Source organism: Dermacentor variabilis, chromosome 2 (genome assembly GCF_050947875.1).
Source record: "Dermacentor variabilis isolate Ectoservices chromosome 2, ASM5094787v1, whole genome shotgun sequence".
Taxonomy (NCBI): Eukaryota; Metazoa; Arthropoda; class Arachnida; order Ixodida; family Ixodidae; genus Dermacentor; species Dermacentor variabilis.
In genome coordinates this window covers 213050424-213066985 of record NC_134569.1, presented here as the reverse complement: position 1 = coordinate 213066985, position 16562 = coordinate 213050424, and the positions used below count along the sequence as shown (strand labels likewise).

The 16562-nt window shown below is 46.3% G+C and overlaps 1 protein-coding gene across 1 annotated transcript in view; it reads left to right on the top strand.

Annotated features, from left to right (window-relative positions):
• LOC142573090 (uncharacterized) overlaps positions 1–14539 on the top strand; it is a 119741-nt gene extending 105202 nt beyond the window's left edge. Inside the window, exon 6 of the mRNA XM_075682602.1 lies at positions 13792–14539. Coding sequence (XP_075538717.1) covers positions 13792–14339 — 548 coding nt within the window. The 3' untranslated portion in view covers positions 14340–14539. The remainder of the gene's footprint in view (positions 1–13791) is intronic.
• The last annotated feature ends 2023 nt before the right edge of the window (positions 14540–16562 follow it).

The window sequence follows — 16562 nt, the reverse complement described above, 5'->3', positions numbered from 1 at the left end:
GTTTTGCATCACCATGCAGAGGCACTGTGACTGAAAGGGTTCAAGTGAAAACCAAAGCACGGTGAATTAAATCACACTCTGAGCTCAGGGGCGTAGCCAGGGTGGGGGGAGGGGGCTTATGGGGATTCAGCCCCCCTCACCCCCCCCCCCCCCCGAAATGCTTTCGTGCTGCCCATGCACCGCCGACCAAAGCCGCCCCCGGCGCCGGAAATCACTCTTGAGTTTGTCTAGAATGTCTTTTTGCGCTCGAAAAGATATTTCACCGCGAACATTCAGAACTCGCGCGTGATTTCGCGACAACGTCCATGCACAGGGAGTTACACACTGCAAGCAGCCCTATCCGAGCACAAACATTCCAATGCGTCTTGATGGCGAACTAGAGTCACTGGAAAAAATCTCTGAGTACCGCATTCGTTTTCCCCGCGCCACCGGCGCGTTCAGTGGCCCAACCGTACCACGTGACTTTGGAGTGCCATATACCTTCCAAGCGCCGGGCGGGCCGGCTGAGTTAGAGCGCAGGTTCCCTACGTTTTTTGGTGTTCCGATTGTCGCGCTCGCGTTTGACTGCAAGGAAATCATGCCTGGCTGCTGCGTCTTCGGATGCAGCAACCGAATTGAGTCTGGAAAGACTTTTTTTCTAGATTCCGACCGGGAAAAATGACCGAGGGTGTCGTTCTGCGTAGTTACACAGAATCGGCCGGGAGAACTTCAAGCCTGCAAAAAACACCCGCGTGCGCGAGGTATAAGTACACCTTGCTTGTGCTTTTCGCCACTGTTTTAGGAGATATTTAAGCGAAGTGCACGCGGTGTTAGCGTTGCTACGAAAATAGGAGTTCATTGCAGGGATCGTTCGCGCCTTGCACGTTTGACGCGGGCACACGGGTACGCGTTTGTTGCTCAACACACGCGGTTATTCCGTGCTCGTGGCACGCGAAGGCACACTTGTCGCGCGAGAATTCCGCGTCCTCACGTGCACCAGATACTCGCATGATTTCTCCGCGCACGTGAGCGCGCTCTCGCCTCGAGTCACTCGACCCATATGACACTTGTTTTTCACAGATCGTGACGATCGCAGTCAATAAAAGCATGGTCAATACGAGGCCCATGATACTTCCTCTTTTCCACTTATCCTTTGCTGATATATACATACGCATTTAGAGCTTGAAATCAATGGCCAGGTGATATTAACAACACATGCTTCAAATTTTGAGCTTGTAAGCCGAGCACATGCAATGAACTGAAGTCAGCATACATATTATGTTTTATGTTGAAATGCTACGGTGCATACCCAAATAATGTTGTGCTTGATGCATAATAAGAAATACAAAACAACAGAACACCCAGTAGCTTTAGTTTCACTCTGTCACTATGAATGTTACATAAACCGCTCTAAAAGCACAAGAATTTTATACATCACCTATGTAACTTAGAAAAAGAAAGTGCTGCGTCACCAAGGGGCGTTCCTGCTTTTTTTTCTTTTTTACACACGCAGCAAATCTTGGCAGTCTAAGAAAACAGTCATAAATAAGTTGAGAAGAGTAGCCGCTCATGAACGCACTAGACAGCCGCGTTCATAAATCGCAATGTAGCAAACTCTCGCTCATTATCAGTGTACAGAAGTACATATACGTTGCTGTAATCACTCAAATGGCTCATATTGACCTTCCACAAGAGTTAGTGCGCAAAATGGTCATCGAAGTTGGTTTTTACACCTGCTGTGCACAGATCGTCTTACGATCACGGCCAAACACCTGTGCGCACACGGCAGTCGCAGTGTGTCGTGCGTATACGGCGGACGAAGTCGCCCGGCAGAGTCGAGAACGCGCGGTACCCGATTACAAACTAAATTAAATGTATCCGATTTAGCTTGTGAAATTATACAATGAACGTACGTACATGTGACACTGTCAGGTGTTAGTTTTGTCCTGCTTGGAAACATTCAATAGAAGCCGGCGGTGGTCCACGATGTTCATGCCCAAAAGCACAAGCTCGCCTAATTCCGGCTCGAAGTGACGAAATGTTTCCTTCGTAGCTCGCTCCGCGGAAGGGGAAAAACGCTTACATAAGCTCCCGATAGCAGCGCTAAGCTGCTGCCCACAATCGTAGCACAGTGCCAGCAGTAAACACGATCGGCGTGCAAAACAACCACCGGCTGGATTACTTCGCAGAAAATAACATTTTATTTTCGTTCTTAGCAACCATTATCTCCGGGCACAAAGTATTTGTACTTCAGTAAACACTCAGCCCGATGTGTCACCGAATATCAAGCTCTTCCAACACGGCGACCTTCCCGCGACGCAGTCGGCTTGGAAGGCATATGGCGGTGGCCGCTCAGTGTTGCCAGTCAAATCCAGACCTTTGCGGTACTCTGAAAATTTTTCCAGTGACTCTATGGCGAACGGGCTCGCCGCGGCATCTCGCAGAGGCCGCGGAACCTACGGAGCCCATGGATGTCAATTCCGAAACATTATGGGTATAAAGTTCTCGTAAACTTTTGATGTGAAACGTGTATTGGCATTTCCAAAGTTGTGCTTTCGAGTTCCAATTGAGGAACTTTGTTGGTTTAATGCTGTTATAAATATTTGACGCCAATGGTGTATTGACTAAAGTCGTACATCGGAACATACAACAAGGCAAGCCAAATCAACACACTATCAGACAAGTTGACAAAGCGCGCAGCGAGGTCCGATGAGACGAAGCGTTGTGGTTGTTCATTTGTGCACGACATCTCACTCAAAAAAACATGAACATTTTTTTCCGCCTATTTCAAAGCATCCATGTCAAGACACTAAAGCCAGCAAAGGTAGCTACGTTCTTATTTATTTTTTCTACTTTGACTTTTCTTCACGAGGACAAATTGAGCCTCTTCAATTTTTTTGTTCTCGCTACCCTACCCACGGGCTGCCAGAGCCAGCCAGAGCGCATCCGTTTTTCTCGTGTTGCCCCGACCACCGCGCAGCGCAGTTTGGTGCGCGTTCGGTTTTCTCTGACCGAGTGGATTTTAGCCTAGCAAAGTTTTGGACGCTTTCTAGCTAGCAGACGATAGAAAGGAACAATGGTCGCTCGCCGCCATCACGATGGGGATTCGACGGATTGCACCGCATTCGCTTGAGAACAACATCTCCGTAAAGTATTGTCTAGCCGGTGTAGGATACCGATCATTATGCGTACGGTTTGCGGTGGACCAAACGTCTCACGTTTTCTTCGATATTCCTTCGGTAGCCACATTAGGGGCCAAAAGTAGGCATTCGATTGTGGAGATATTTTCCTTTGCGTTCTTGCGTTTCGGTGCCCCCGCCCCACAAAAGGAAAGAAAAAGGCATTGTTGTGGCACATCGAATTTTTGCTTGGTGAAAGTTCAATTTTGTTACTTTTTCTTTTGCGGAAAGGAAAGCAATGGGCCACGGGACGCTTCACTTGCCGTATACTCTTATTATGTTATTGCAATAGCAATTATACGGACACTACTGGCGCATTCCTGCCGTCGCCCTCATGTTCCGTATAAAGTCCAAGGGCGATAACATCGGGCCATCGCGCCACATACTGTATGTGCGAGTGAAAACGTAGGGGGTGGGTGGCATGGGTGGGCCGACGATGGTTGTTCAGTCTTGTGTGCGCAAGGGAGAAAAGCTGGGAGGAAGCGCGCCGCCTTCCGTCGCGCGCGATACATCGGTGGGAGTGGATGGAATGGGGGCGGGATCTAGGATTGCGTGAATCTGTGATTGCGCAACATGTTTATTTGCCCTATTTGATGCATTATATACAGTGACTTTTTCGTGGATACGTAGATTTATTGGAGACTTACACGTATATTTAAATATCTTGTTGCGAGCTTTTGTGTATACGTACAGCGAACTTTGTTTCCAGTGATGCTTTTTTGCCCTTTATCAATCTGTATCTTCACATTTGTATATTCTAGCGTATCTTCGTATTTCTAATGTACGAGGGCGAGTCAAATGAAAGTGAGTCTACCCACCCCGCGCAATAATGGTTCGGTTCATTATGTGCGAGGCATGCGCGTAGCACACAGGCATCCCTCATTTACAAAAGTGACAAGCAGGTGTGAGGATAAATGTGCTTTAATGCTCTCATTCACTGGGTTGAACATTGTTGCCTGACGTAATGGGCGCTCCAGAAGTTAAGCAGCGTGGTGCCGTGAGGTTTTTGACAGCTGAAGGTGTTTCCTAAAAAGAAATTAGTCGCCGTATGGCTGCCGTGTACCTTGAACGTTCAATTTAATTGACCACTGTGAAGAGTTGGGGCAAACGGTTCAAAGAAGGACGTGAAAGTTGCAAAGACGATCCAAGACCCACAAGAAATCAATCACCCACAACAATATTGCAAAGGTTGATGAGCTGATGAGACAAGAAGGGAGGATAAGCATCAATGAACCGGCCGAGCGTGTGAACATTACTCACGGTCCGCAACCGAAGCCACAGCTGATGCCGCAGCCGATGCCGCAGCCGATGCCACAGCCGGAGGTGATACCGCAGCCAATGCCACAACCGGAGGCGACGCCGCAGCTGATGCCACAGCCGGAGCCGGAGCCACGTCAAGTGATACAGCTGCGCACGGCTGTAGAACGAACAGCGCGGGTACCTGAAAAATTGCCCGAAGAAGACCGGCAAGTGGTTATGATGCTAAGGTCTCTGATGAATACCTTTAGAATGATCTTAAATAGCCTCCACACTCCGTCAGCGCGAAGTGCAATGCAAGTGCTGGATGCTCTCAATTCAGTACTTGCAACTCTTGAGTAAGCATCATGGCTCACCCGCATCATTATTTTCGCACTGAAGTCAGAACGGCTGGGGTTTAGCTTAAAGATATACTGCCACGGACTGCAACGTAGTACTGCTGACGCCCACCGGATCCTTGGTGTTCAATGGTGACTTCAACGTGCATCACCAGCCATGAACCACCAAGATTGGCGGCAGCCTAACGTATCGACGGAGCACTTGCTTTGACTTGACTGATTTCCAAGCACTTTGCTGCGTGCACAGACAGTGTTCCCTCTATCCCTATTTTCTCTTTCTGTTCCCCCTTTCCCTTCCCCCAGTGTAGGGTAGCAAACCGGACGCTCGTCTGGTTGTCCTCCCTGCCTTTCCTCTCTTTGCTATCTCTCTCTCTCTCTCTCTCTCTCTCTCTCTCTCTCCGTTCACGCCATAATTCATGGACATCTCGGTTATCGGCTCTTGTGCGCGCAATGGATGCCCAAAATTTTGAACCACCGCCTGAAGACGGAGAAGTTCTGCGCTGCCTTGACCCATCTGATCCGGTATCACAATGAGGGTGACGACTTCTTGTCTGCAGTTGTGATCGGGGACGAACCATGGTGCCACTACTACGAGCCTGAAACACGACGGCAAACCTTACAGTGGAAACATTCGAATTCACCACCCCCATGAAAGCAAAGGCCGCCATTTCCGACGGAAAGGTGTTTTTGACTTTTTTTTCGATCGTCAGGCGCTATTACTGATAGAATTTGCTAAATCTTGAGACACTATCAATTCTTTCCGACATAGTGAAACACGGGATCGGCTACGTGTCTCAATCAAGAACAAACGACGTGGAAAATTGACGAATGGGGTCATCTTGTTCCACGACAATGCCAGTCCCCATGTCGCTGATGTGGTTAATATACACCTGGCGAAGTTCAAGTGGGAAACACTTCAATATCCGCCATATACAGCTCAGATCTGTCGCCTTGCGACTTCCACATTTTGGGGCAACGGAAAAAAACAGCTCAAGGCAACCAGATTCTTGTCGGACAATGACGTGAAAGAGTCAGTTACAGACTTTTTGGAGCAGCAACCCAAGGAGTTTTATGAGACGGGAATCACGTGACTCGTTAGTCAATGTCTGATTGCTCATGGAGGCTACTTTTAAATAAAGTATTCCGTTTATAATATTGGATTACTTTTATTTGACTCGCCCTCGTATATTTTGCAGAACTACTGCTTTTTATACGTGCCCTCTGTTGCCACTATAATTTCGGCGCTATTACTCACGATGCACGACCGGTGACAGCTGCTCCTGTGTAATACATTGGAGCAAGTAACAGCGTCATTGAGATTTTTCACTGGCCGTTGCATATGTACAAGAATGTAAACAACGTTCTTGAATGACAAGGTTTCATTAACATATTTGTCCTCAACTTGTTCATATAATGGCCTTTACATTGTTCATATCAGCGGCATGCAATGCTTTGCTGGTTTCGAATTCATATAGTTCTAACGTTCGTATAATATTTTCTTTACTTATTGAATAGACAAAAACATGGAAGCATTGATATCAGTAACTTTGGGCACAATTTTTGGCACATAAGAGTATATTATTTTATTAAAAGAAACTAATTATTTGACTTGTTTTGACAGTGCATAGTGTTCAAGAATTCGTTTGCAGCATCTTTGGCAATGGCAATGGAGTTATTATTCATGTTCCTTGGACAAATTGTTGAAGAGGAAGCTTTAGCTCGGGCCCAACTTCGCAGCAATCTATTCAGATACATGTAAAACGCAGAAACGCTTTTCTGAGATAACCATTGGATTGCTTCTAATGAAATTTGTTGCATTTGAGAGAGAAAGTTGAATACTAGTGTCTGTTGGAAGCGGAATTCCGATTTAGGGCCTGAATTTGGTTTAAAATATTTTGAAAAATTCCAATGTTCAAAAAACAATAGAAGTACGATGTTTACAATCTAATATGTCTGCATCAAGAACAGATATCGCCGTCCTGTAAACGGCATCTACTATAACAGTGAAAGCGGACAAATGTGGTATTTCAGTTTCTATCTTACGTGAATTGGTTACGTTGTGTACGAGGGTTCTGCGAAAGCCGTATTTCCATAATACTAAATTTTTTGAGATTCACGTGTAACATAGCAAATTTGTCCGCTGTACAAGCACTATTAGGTGCAATTCACAGAATTGTGATATTATTTTTTATTGTTGAGTTAGACTTTTAAACTCGATAGTTTCGTTTTCTGAAAATTTGCAATTTTTGCCAATATTTAATAAAAAATTGACAATCTCAAAGAAAAATTAGAAAAAATAGTCACTAGAATTTAAGCTTTTCTTTTAAATACAACGAACCTCGGTAAATTTAGTGCAGTGGTTGCCGAGAAAAACTAATTCTCCTTCTATATGTATTGAGATAGGAGCAACCGAGCTAAAGCTTCTCCTTAAGCAGGATGCCGAACTGAAACGTGAGCCCCCCCCACCCCCGGACGTAATTTCTGGCTACGCCACTGACTGTAGGCGGCTGTAAGGTCTGCAATCTTCTTTCTGAGCTCTGCTGCCTCAAAATCGAATGAATCAGTCGCACTAACCGATGCAGTTTCCTCAAGGCGTACATCCTCGGAGGTCGAAGAAAGTTGCCTCTTAGCACTGCTGACTTCTGTACTCCCCGGTCTCTCAGCGGACACGTTGTCTGACGAAGTATCAACAAGTGTAAATTCTTGCGTAGTTAGGGGAACGGTGTCCTCTCTTTCCTGGTGATGAATCTTGTGGGGCTGCGTTGTTACTAAACAATGCAGGCCCATGCGCACTTTGCTCCTTTGGTGGCCTTCGCTCTTTAGGAAGTTCTGCAAGCAGTTAAATAAAGAGAGATAATGCACATGATATTTACACTAATATAGTCGTCACTCGAGACAACAGAAAGCGTGCCAGAAAAATTATTATATGTTTACATGAATCATTCCCTGACACCGCGTCCAGAAATATTATATGTGTGCATGAATCGTTCCCTGACACCGCGTCCAGAAAAATTATTATACGTGTGCATGAATCGTTCCCTGACACCACTTTTTCAAGTGCATACAACGAAGCAATAAGCAATACTGCAAAAAATGCCAGGGTAAGGAGGCACTTTACGTTTCAATGGGAACACCGTTGGCACAGCATTTGGACTGAGCTTTTTCCACCCATCCGCGCGGTTTTTTTCGAAGCTGTTGTCTTCGAAGTGAGCCTGCAGATGAATTAGACTGGAATTAGCGGCGCGATTCCGTCACGACAATAAGGACACTGAAGACAGGATACATCACAACAACATAATAGGCAAAGTATGAGGCGATACGTCACATTAGTCCATTGGATCAGGTGATACATCAGCTTCGTTGGCCAACCACCACCTTCACAGCGTGGTTTGTAGCCCATTTCTTACAGTAGAACGATTTGTAATTTTTATATGCTTATTAGTTCTGCAGTTGTTGCGACCACCGTTCTTTTCGAAGAGTGGGGGCTTAGGCATGTAGGGTAAGTCATTGCCAAACGAGCACAGTGCTGGAGACGGGGACACGTACAGAAGGAGACGCATGACGCCGTGTGTGTTTACCCTAGCCTTATATATACGGCAACAAAGTTAATTATAATCGTAACAGTGAAAGGACATGTTGTTTCATCTTACTTGACTGCTATGTATGTCAGTGCATTTTTCAACCTGTTTTCAAACTCTATTTGCAAAATTAAACCATTATGACTGTCGCAGGATTGCTCTTAGAATTTTGAAATCATACCTTAAGCACAGAAAGCAGTGCGTCGCAAATGGATCAAAAATTTCATCAGCAAGGGAATTAACACAAGGCGTTCCACAAGAAAGTGTACTTGGACCTACTTTACTTAATATATGCATTAATGACATAACCAATATTAGTGAACACGCACGGTTCATAGTCTATGCGGATGATACTAGCATTTCTTTTTCAGATCACTTGACATTGCACATCTTACAAATATGGCAAACAACACTTTAAACCTGTTACAAAAGTGGAGTAATCTAAACTCATTAGCAATTAACGTGAATAAAACTAAGGCTGTGTTGTTTACGCCACCACAAAAACAGGTAAACTGCAATACCATTCTTTATCTCGACACAGAAAGGATAGACTTGGTTGATAATGTAAAAACGTGAGGTGTTATTTTTAACAAACATTTAATTTGGGGTGCCCATGTTGAGCGCATTATGTCCGCTTTGGTGAGAGCATGTGCAATAATCTGTCGATTGCGACACATGCTGCCCTCTAAGGTAAAACTGATGTTATATAACAGTCTCTTTCTTTCACTTGTTAGCTATTGCAATTCAGTGTGGGGTACGACACAAGCAAACATTCGGAGCTTAAAAACATCACAAAAGAAAATTGTCCGACATACTTTAACGAAACATTTGCTTCACATACAATGGAGATATTCCGCGCTCTTAATGTGCTTCCTATTAAATATTTTTGTGATTATAACCTAGTCTTAAAAGTTTTAAAAAAACATTTTCGGTACAGCAACAAGGCTTTCATAAATTTGTGCAGCTTAGTAAAATCAAAGGAAGCATTATATGAATGCAGAAAACGAAGCCAGTGGTTGTTACCTTTCACAAGAAATAATTACGGTTTCAGGCGACTACAGTACCAGGTGCCGAGAATATTAAACGTTATATATGGTTCCCATTACATTAGTAACTTGCGATTCGCTGATGATATTGCCTTGCTTAGTAACTCAGGATACCAATTCCAATGCATGCTGACTGACCTAGAGAGGCAGAGCAGAAGGGTGGGACTAAAAATTAATCTGCAGAAAACTAAAGTAATGTTTAACAGCCTTGGAAGAGAACAGAAGTTTACGATAGGTAGCGAGGCACTGGAAATGGTAAGGGAATACATCTACTTAGGGCAGGTATGACCGCGGATCCGGATCATGAGACTGAAATAATCAGAAGAATAAGAATGGGCTGGGGAGCGTTTGGCTGGCGTTCTCAGATCATGAACAGCAGATTGCCATTATCCCTCAAGAGAAATGTTTATAACAGCTGTGTCTTACCAGTACTCACGTGCAGGGCAGTAACCTGGAGGCTCATGAAAAGGGTTCTACTTGAGGACGACGCAACGAGCTATGGAAAGAAGAATGATGGGTTTAACTTTAAGGGATAAGAAAAGAGCAGATTGGGTGAGGGAACAAACGCGAGTTTGTTCCCTCACCGCAAAATCGCGCAAAATCGCGTGAGTGCAACAGCGCGCAAAAGCGCGCAAAATCATGCGTGAGTGCAACAGCTCGCGCGCAAGGCCGTCAGCGAAAGTGCGCAGCGCCGAAAAAAAAATTAAAAATGCGAAGTAAAAAATTAAAGGCGGGGCCCGTGGTGTAGGCGTCACGCGATCCTCGAGGTCCGGTATGGGAGAACGCAGGTATGGTGGCTAGAAGTTACCGCAAGGAAGGAATTTTGCTTGCGGAGGCTAGACGGGGCGAGTAGAGTGTCTCGCTATGCAGTGGAGCTCGCCTTGTGAAATCATGGGTTCGCGGCAATGAAATATGTAAATCTCGGCTATTAATGAGTCGATGCGAAATTTCTTTTGTGTCAGAACACTCTCTAGAGGACACGTAACAACTTCCAGCGTATAACCAAATTTGCTATGAGGCCTGGTGAGGGGCCCCTTAAGGGCCTTTCCCTTCTTTAGATCACTACCACCTTTCGACCGTTCTGCTCTGCCGAGGCGCGCTCGTGCCCGGCGTTCCGGCTCAATAGGTGCGATTAGATTTAAAGGGACCCTAAAGGTTAATATTAAGTCAACGTGGACTGTTCAAATACCATGCCAGGAACCTCTAAACGCTTTTTTTCATGCGAAGAACAGACTTATTTTAGGAGAAAATGCGTTCTGAAGCGTCCGCGTATACCTCTAGCGCAGTTCAAATTGCCCGCCCTCCGATCGAGGAGTAGTGACGTCATGGTCTCGTAGTGACCTGGCGCTGTCGGTTAGTAAAACGGCGCCCGCAGAGGGCGTTACGGCTTTTCGGCGCAAAACGCAAACGCGCGGCCGGAAACAGAGCCAAGACAGATCCGACAGCAGCGCGAAAGCGGAACTATGGTGGCTAGCGGAAGGGAAAGCGCGCGACGATATGCTGGTTCTTTATTTTATGACGCGAACTTTGACGCTCGTTGTAATGGACGACCCTGACAACGACACATTGGCTGGCGATGCTGAGCTCGACTTCAGCGATTTAAGCACTGATGAACGTGACCTGCTGCTGACGGCGTCGTTGCGTACTACTACGACGGCAACTGTACGTCATGGCTGTAGATATTCGCACATTTGTAGCTTTTCTTTCGCGAAAACCAAATGCCGCACTTGTCTTCGGTCTGCAGTTCTTGCGCTTCGGTGAATGCAAGCAAGGCCGACGGAACAACGCTATGGGAAAGCATTGCTTTGAAAGGCACTCCACACGACTTCAGTAAGTCGGCGTTGAACTCGTAATCCTCTGGACGAAAGGGCAGCGAGCACAGTGTGCGATTTTTCGGCTCTTTGCCAACACGCTGAGGCAGAGGTACGGCACTTAACCACTTCGAACGGAGAGGTTCACTCGTTGGCACACAGTGATAAGTAACGTTGGATTCGGCGCTGCAAGTGCCCTTGGCCAAATTCCGCGGACCGTTCGCGCATCCCACGACATCACATGGACGTGGCATTCTCGCTGCTTGTTCCAAGTGCAAGTTTCGCGAGCCAGCCAAACCAGCGCAGCACGACGCGATAACGAAACAACTGAAACTCCAAAGCGCGCGTGGCGCAGAGTCGAGATAAAACGAAACCTTTCGACCATCCATACATCGAAACCCATTGAAGGGTAACGTCAAAATGTTATTTTTTCTTTGAATCAAACAGAAGTAGACAAGTAGCATTTTCTTCCGCCTTATAACCTAATGAAATGATCTTTTTAATACGAGTAGGTGAGTACTATAGTGAAATAAATTATGATGAGGAGTGCCTTCGTCATCGGGCTAGAACCGGAATGTCTCTGGGGGGTCTCAAATCGTGTCATGCATTTACCTCAATTTCTCGGTTACCAAAGCTCTGTTCGCGATTATATTGACGCCTTAAACGTTCTAGAGCATTCCTTTCTCACTTTAACTTGACTTCATAGTAACCTTTAGTGTCCCTTTAAGGGCCCGGATGCGGCGAGAAAATCTGACAATTGTCTGCTAAAGCCTAGGCATTCGTCGCCACCGGAAAGGCCATGGATAGGCGCGCATAAGCCAGGGAATGACAGTAAACAAAACGAAACAAAAACGAAGCCACAGCCCAGCCAAACAATGCCTACGCATTAGTAGACAATTCTGAGAATTTATGTAGCATTTTTTTTTACAAGTTGAGGCATGACCATCGCGTTGACGGCTTGGTCGCTTCGCTTGAGGGTCGTACCGGTAGCAACAATTTTCATCATGCACCGGCAATGCGGAATCATGAATCGTCTTTCGTGAGAACTTCAGCGACACCTGGTCTGTCTGGTTTCTTTTTGTTCATCTGTCAGTGTGGTGAGAAACGACTTATTGGTGTCCGGTTTTTTTTTTTTCGTCGTTACGTAAGACGTACTGAGAGTCATCCCTTCTCAACTCCAAATCTTTTGATATCGCGCGCACAGTGCAGTAAGTTCCTTATACGCTCGTCATACGCAGCTGCATATGTGACTTTGACGGACGGCTGACTCTGGAATCATCTTTTCTTTATTGAACTTCTGCCTTCCCGAAACGATCCGTATCATAGATACGGCTTCTCGTTCATGTTTCCTCACGATATATTTGCTGAATGATCTTTCACGCATCACTATTTATTTTCATACGCCGCTTATTTATTTTCATACGGTGTTCATCACGCTACTAGTGTAACATCGTACTAAATGCGCGAACAAGCAGGACAGTGGGTTGCTAAACGCAGCTCTGCAGTCGAGAGAGTGCACAAGATATTCTTTTCGAGAGTGTGTAAACTCTGAGCATGTACAAAGCGACTCAATTACAAAACCCATTGTTTTAGTCTGAATGTTATAGAAAAAGATATAAGAAATTTGTCCCTGAATTTGTTTCACAGTGGGTGTACCAGACGGGTGATGTATTACCCCGCTTAACGAAATGTTCTGTACATCAGAACATTCTACGGGGCACTGTTGATATACCTCCCACGTATTTTGTTAGGACGCCTAACAATAACAAATAGGACACTATTCATTTAACAAATCGGACGCCTATTTAAATAGGACGCCTAGTAACAAATGGGACGCCTATTCATTTAGTATATCTATCACCTACTGTATCTGAAGATAAATGTAGATTTATTTCCAGTACCATGTTACAATGCTATGTTATGTAGATGCCGCAAAATACAAAAGGAAAAATATTTAAAGCGAGAAAAGCACGCAGGGAAATCGGTCACAGGCGATCTGTCTCTGGCCCGTTACTCTATATGTATACGGGGGGAGGGGAGCTGAAGGGGAATAAAGTACAGAGAAACCGCTGAAGAAGATGTAGTGTACAGTGAACTATATACACGTGTCATGGGCATAAATCTCCTGCTCCCAGCACGCCACAATGCACAAAATGCGCGTGCTGAATATATCGGCTATCGTAAATCCAACTCGGATTTCTTTTCTTCAGTAAACCGAAAACTAAATGTGTTCGCGATTTTCTGGAGGCTAAACTTAAGAACTTTGTTGTTGTTACTTTCGACCGCTGCGCCGGTCCGGATGACGCGCGAGTCAGTTCTTTGTGATGCTACGTGACCGGCACCTCTACTTTTCTAGATGTAACCAGGAGTCCTACTTCAAGCCGAAAGCCGCGCTGCACTTGCGTGCGTTTTGAATTGTTTTCATTAAAAGGCTATGGTGTAATACGGAATATGCTTTATTGTTTGCTCAAGCAAGTGAAGCCTCCTGCCGTGAAAACATAGTCGGCGGCCACCGAAACGAAGCAGCACAGATTTTATTGTGCCCGTACTTCTTGAACCTGGCCGTCCGTGTTTAACGATCGTTTTCTTCCCTCTGATCGCAGGCCTCATGATGGCGACAAGCACACCGATCGAGTCGTCGCGCATCGCGCCCTACATCAGCGTCAGCGCGACGCCCCCACCGCCGCCACCGCCACAGGCGCCGAGGCTTTCGGCGGAGCGGCTCTTTCTGCCGCCGCACTCTGCCGCAGCCACCGTTGCCGTCAGCGGCGCGGCGGGTAGCAGAGGAGGCGGCGGAACGGCAGCGGCTGCCGCCGCTGCCGCAGCGGCCGCGGCCACGTTTCTCCCGTACGCCGCCGACCCTACGGGACTTCTCGCCGCCGCGCACCACTACTCGGCGGTGGCCGCTGCGGCGGCAGCTGCCGTCGCGTCAGGCCACGCAGCGCCGCCCGTGCCGGCGCCTCCTCACCCGCCTTCCTCGGCCGCGGCTGCCGCCGCTGCGGCGAGCCTACTGTTCTACCCGGCACACATGCCGTTTCCTGGCGGGCTGACCACTGCGCTAATGGCTGCCGAGAGGCTAACCACCAAGAACTCCAGCATCGCCGACCTGCGGCTGAAGGCTCAGAAACACGCGGCCGCTCTGGGCCTGTGACGCAGGCTGGCGTCGCCACCGCTGCAGCCGTTGGACCCGCTCCGCTGCCGCCATCGGAGGCGCAAACTGTGAAGGGCGATTACGTAACCGGCCCTGCTGGAGCCGTTGTCGTTCGTGGCGGCCTTGAGACGAAGACGCCCGGGTCGTTACTCCGGGACTCACTCATGGCCTTGAGAAGAGAAACGCCGCCAAAAAAAAAAAAAGAAATGTGTTGGACAGCTCTCAATTTTGGCGATGTGAGGTTGAAAACATAACCTCGTTGCCGGGAACATAACGCTGTGCGCGTCCGATGTTAGTGCTACTTGTGAAGGCACGCGCCACGCTTGACGTGGAATGCCTTCCGGTACCCACAGGAACCTGCTGTTCGGTGAATGTTGCGCAACTTCAGACGGCCTGTGTTGGACGTGTTTGACTTGCACGCTGATATCTTCTGTGATGCGCTAGTTCACATGCTGCGCCGCAGGCAAGCGGTAAGGGCTAGGAAGGGAGCGGTGTGCGCAATGCATTTATGCTAAAGGACCACGCCCTATGATTCGTCATACAATTTAGCTTCTCCACAGTGTGAACTTGATGCCTCGTGAGATGACTGAGATTATAGCGTCCAATGATTCAGGAAACATCGCCAGAAAACCGATGTTTGTTATTTATTAGGACGTGTGTCCAAAAGAATGCTGCTGCACACACACACACACACAAGCGCGCGCGCACACACCCACACACACACACACATAACTGCTCAATCTGACCGTTGACAGCAGAGCATCATTGTCTTTCGGAAGTTCGTTGGCAAACTCTTGTTGGCAGCCGCCCTGTAACCAAGCTAGTGGTTTAGTAAGATTATTTCACTACTTGCCGCTTTGTCCAAATAGGCTATTTATAAGAAATAATAGGCTGCTTTGTAGCTCCCTACACGCAAATTACACTGTGCGTTCACTGTTTGTTGCGTACTAGCAAGTGGAAATTTTAAAGAAATGAACATGCGCACAATGAAAGCGAAAGAAGACAGAATGTTAAGAAAAAGTTTGAACAGATTCTGCAAAGAATGTGAGTGGCGAGGTTCGTAAACGTAGCCATAAGCTCTGATACCCAAGGCTATGCTCTTTAGGGAGCTGCCTGCCAAAGCTTGCGAGATCTTCATCGACGACAAGTCAAATCGCTACCAATGGTGGTTTAATCTTTATGAGAGCGTGGACGAACATTCTTAGCCGTATCGACGAGTAAATGGAACTATTTGGTGCCGTGAAGGTCTGTATAGCCTCCCCTCGCCTCCAAAAAAAAAAACAATTTTTTTTTATTAAAAGCAAAGTTCGGTGACAGTGCCCAAGGAAATCAGCAGGCGGGCGCATGAAAACCGAAAGAAACCGGCTATCTGTAACCATAAGTGTCGCGCAAAAGTGTCACCTGTCTTGATTCGGCGACAAAGATTTCACGTTGGGCGTATCGATATGAGCGTTTGCCGCTTCCAAATGTAATTCTGGACAAAATATCTATATGCTACTTTTAATAGGTTTTAGTTAAAGAATACGCACAAGATATTCTTTCTTTTTCTTGCTCACCAGTACTATTGACGTCCTTCTGAACATCGCGCGATAATCACGCAATACGCATGTAGCGATATCGGGGAAAAGAAAACCGCTCATAAATACAAATGATTGTGTTCCTTGAGGGAGACATGATCAAGTATATTCGTATGCTTAGATCCGCTAATAAATGTACAGTCAGCACTGCGCGCATGCTTTTTTTCTGATTGAAGAAATTCCTTACCTATGAAAGTCCGCTATTATTTGAACGCTCCACGGAGAGCATCTTTTTCTTTCATTCTTTTTTGCCCGGAAACACAGCAAGTGTAGACAGGAACACTGTCAACAAGTTGTGCTTGGAACAAAATTTCTGCATCGAGTGGTATTGAAAAAATAAATCAATTATCAATTTTGCGTGTGCGTAAGTGTTATGTGAACAAACGACACTTGATGGCAAAAAGAAAGATACTAATGCTGGTTTAATTATCTGTAGGACTTCGAATAATGTGTGCTAAAGTACTAGTATCATATTTTTGTTAATTTCTATCTCTCTCTGTTCGCTTCAGAAAGAATAAATTCCGGTCCCCGACCATGTGAGAAATGCAAAGAAATGACGTTTCGGAACCCCTACGGCTTCCTTGTTCACATCTTAGGGAACATGTTTGCAAGAATAAATTTTGGTCACCGACCTTGTAAAAAAATG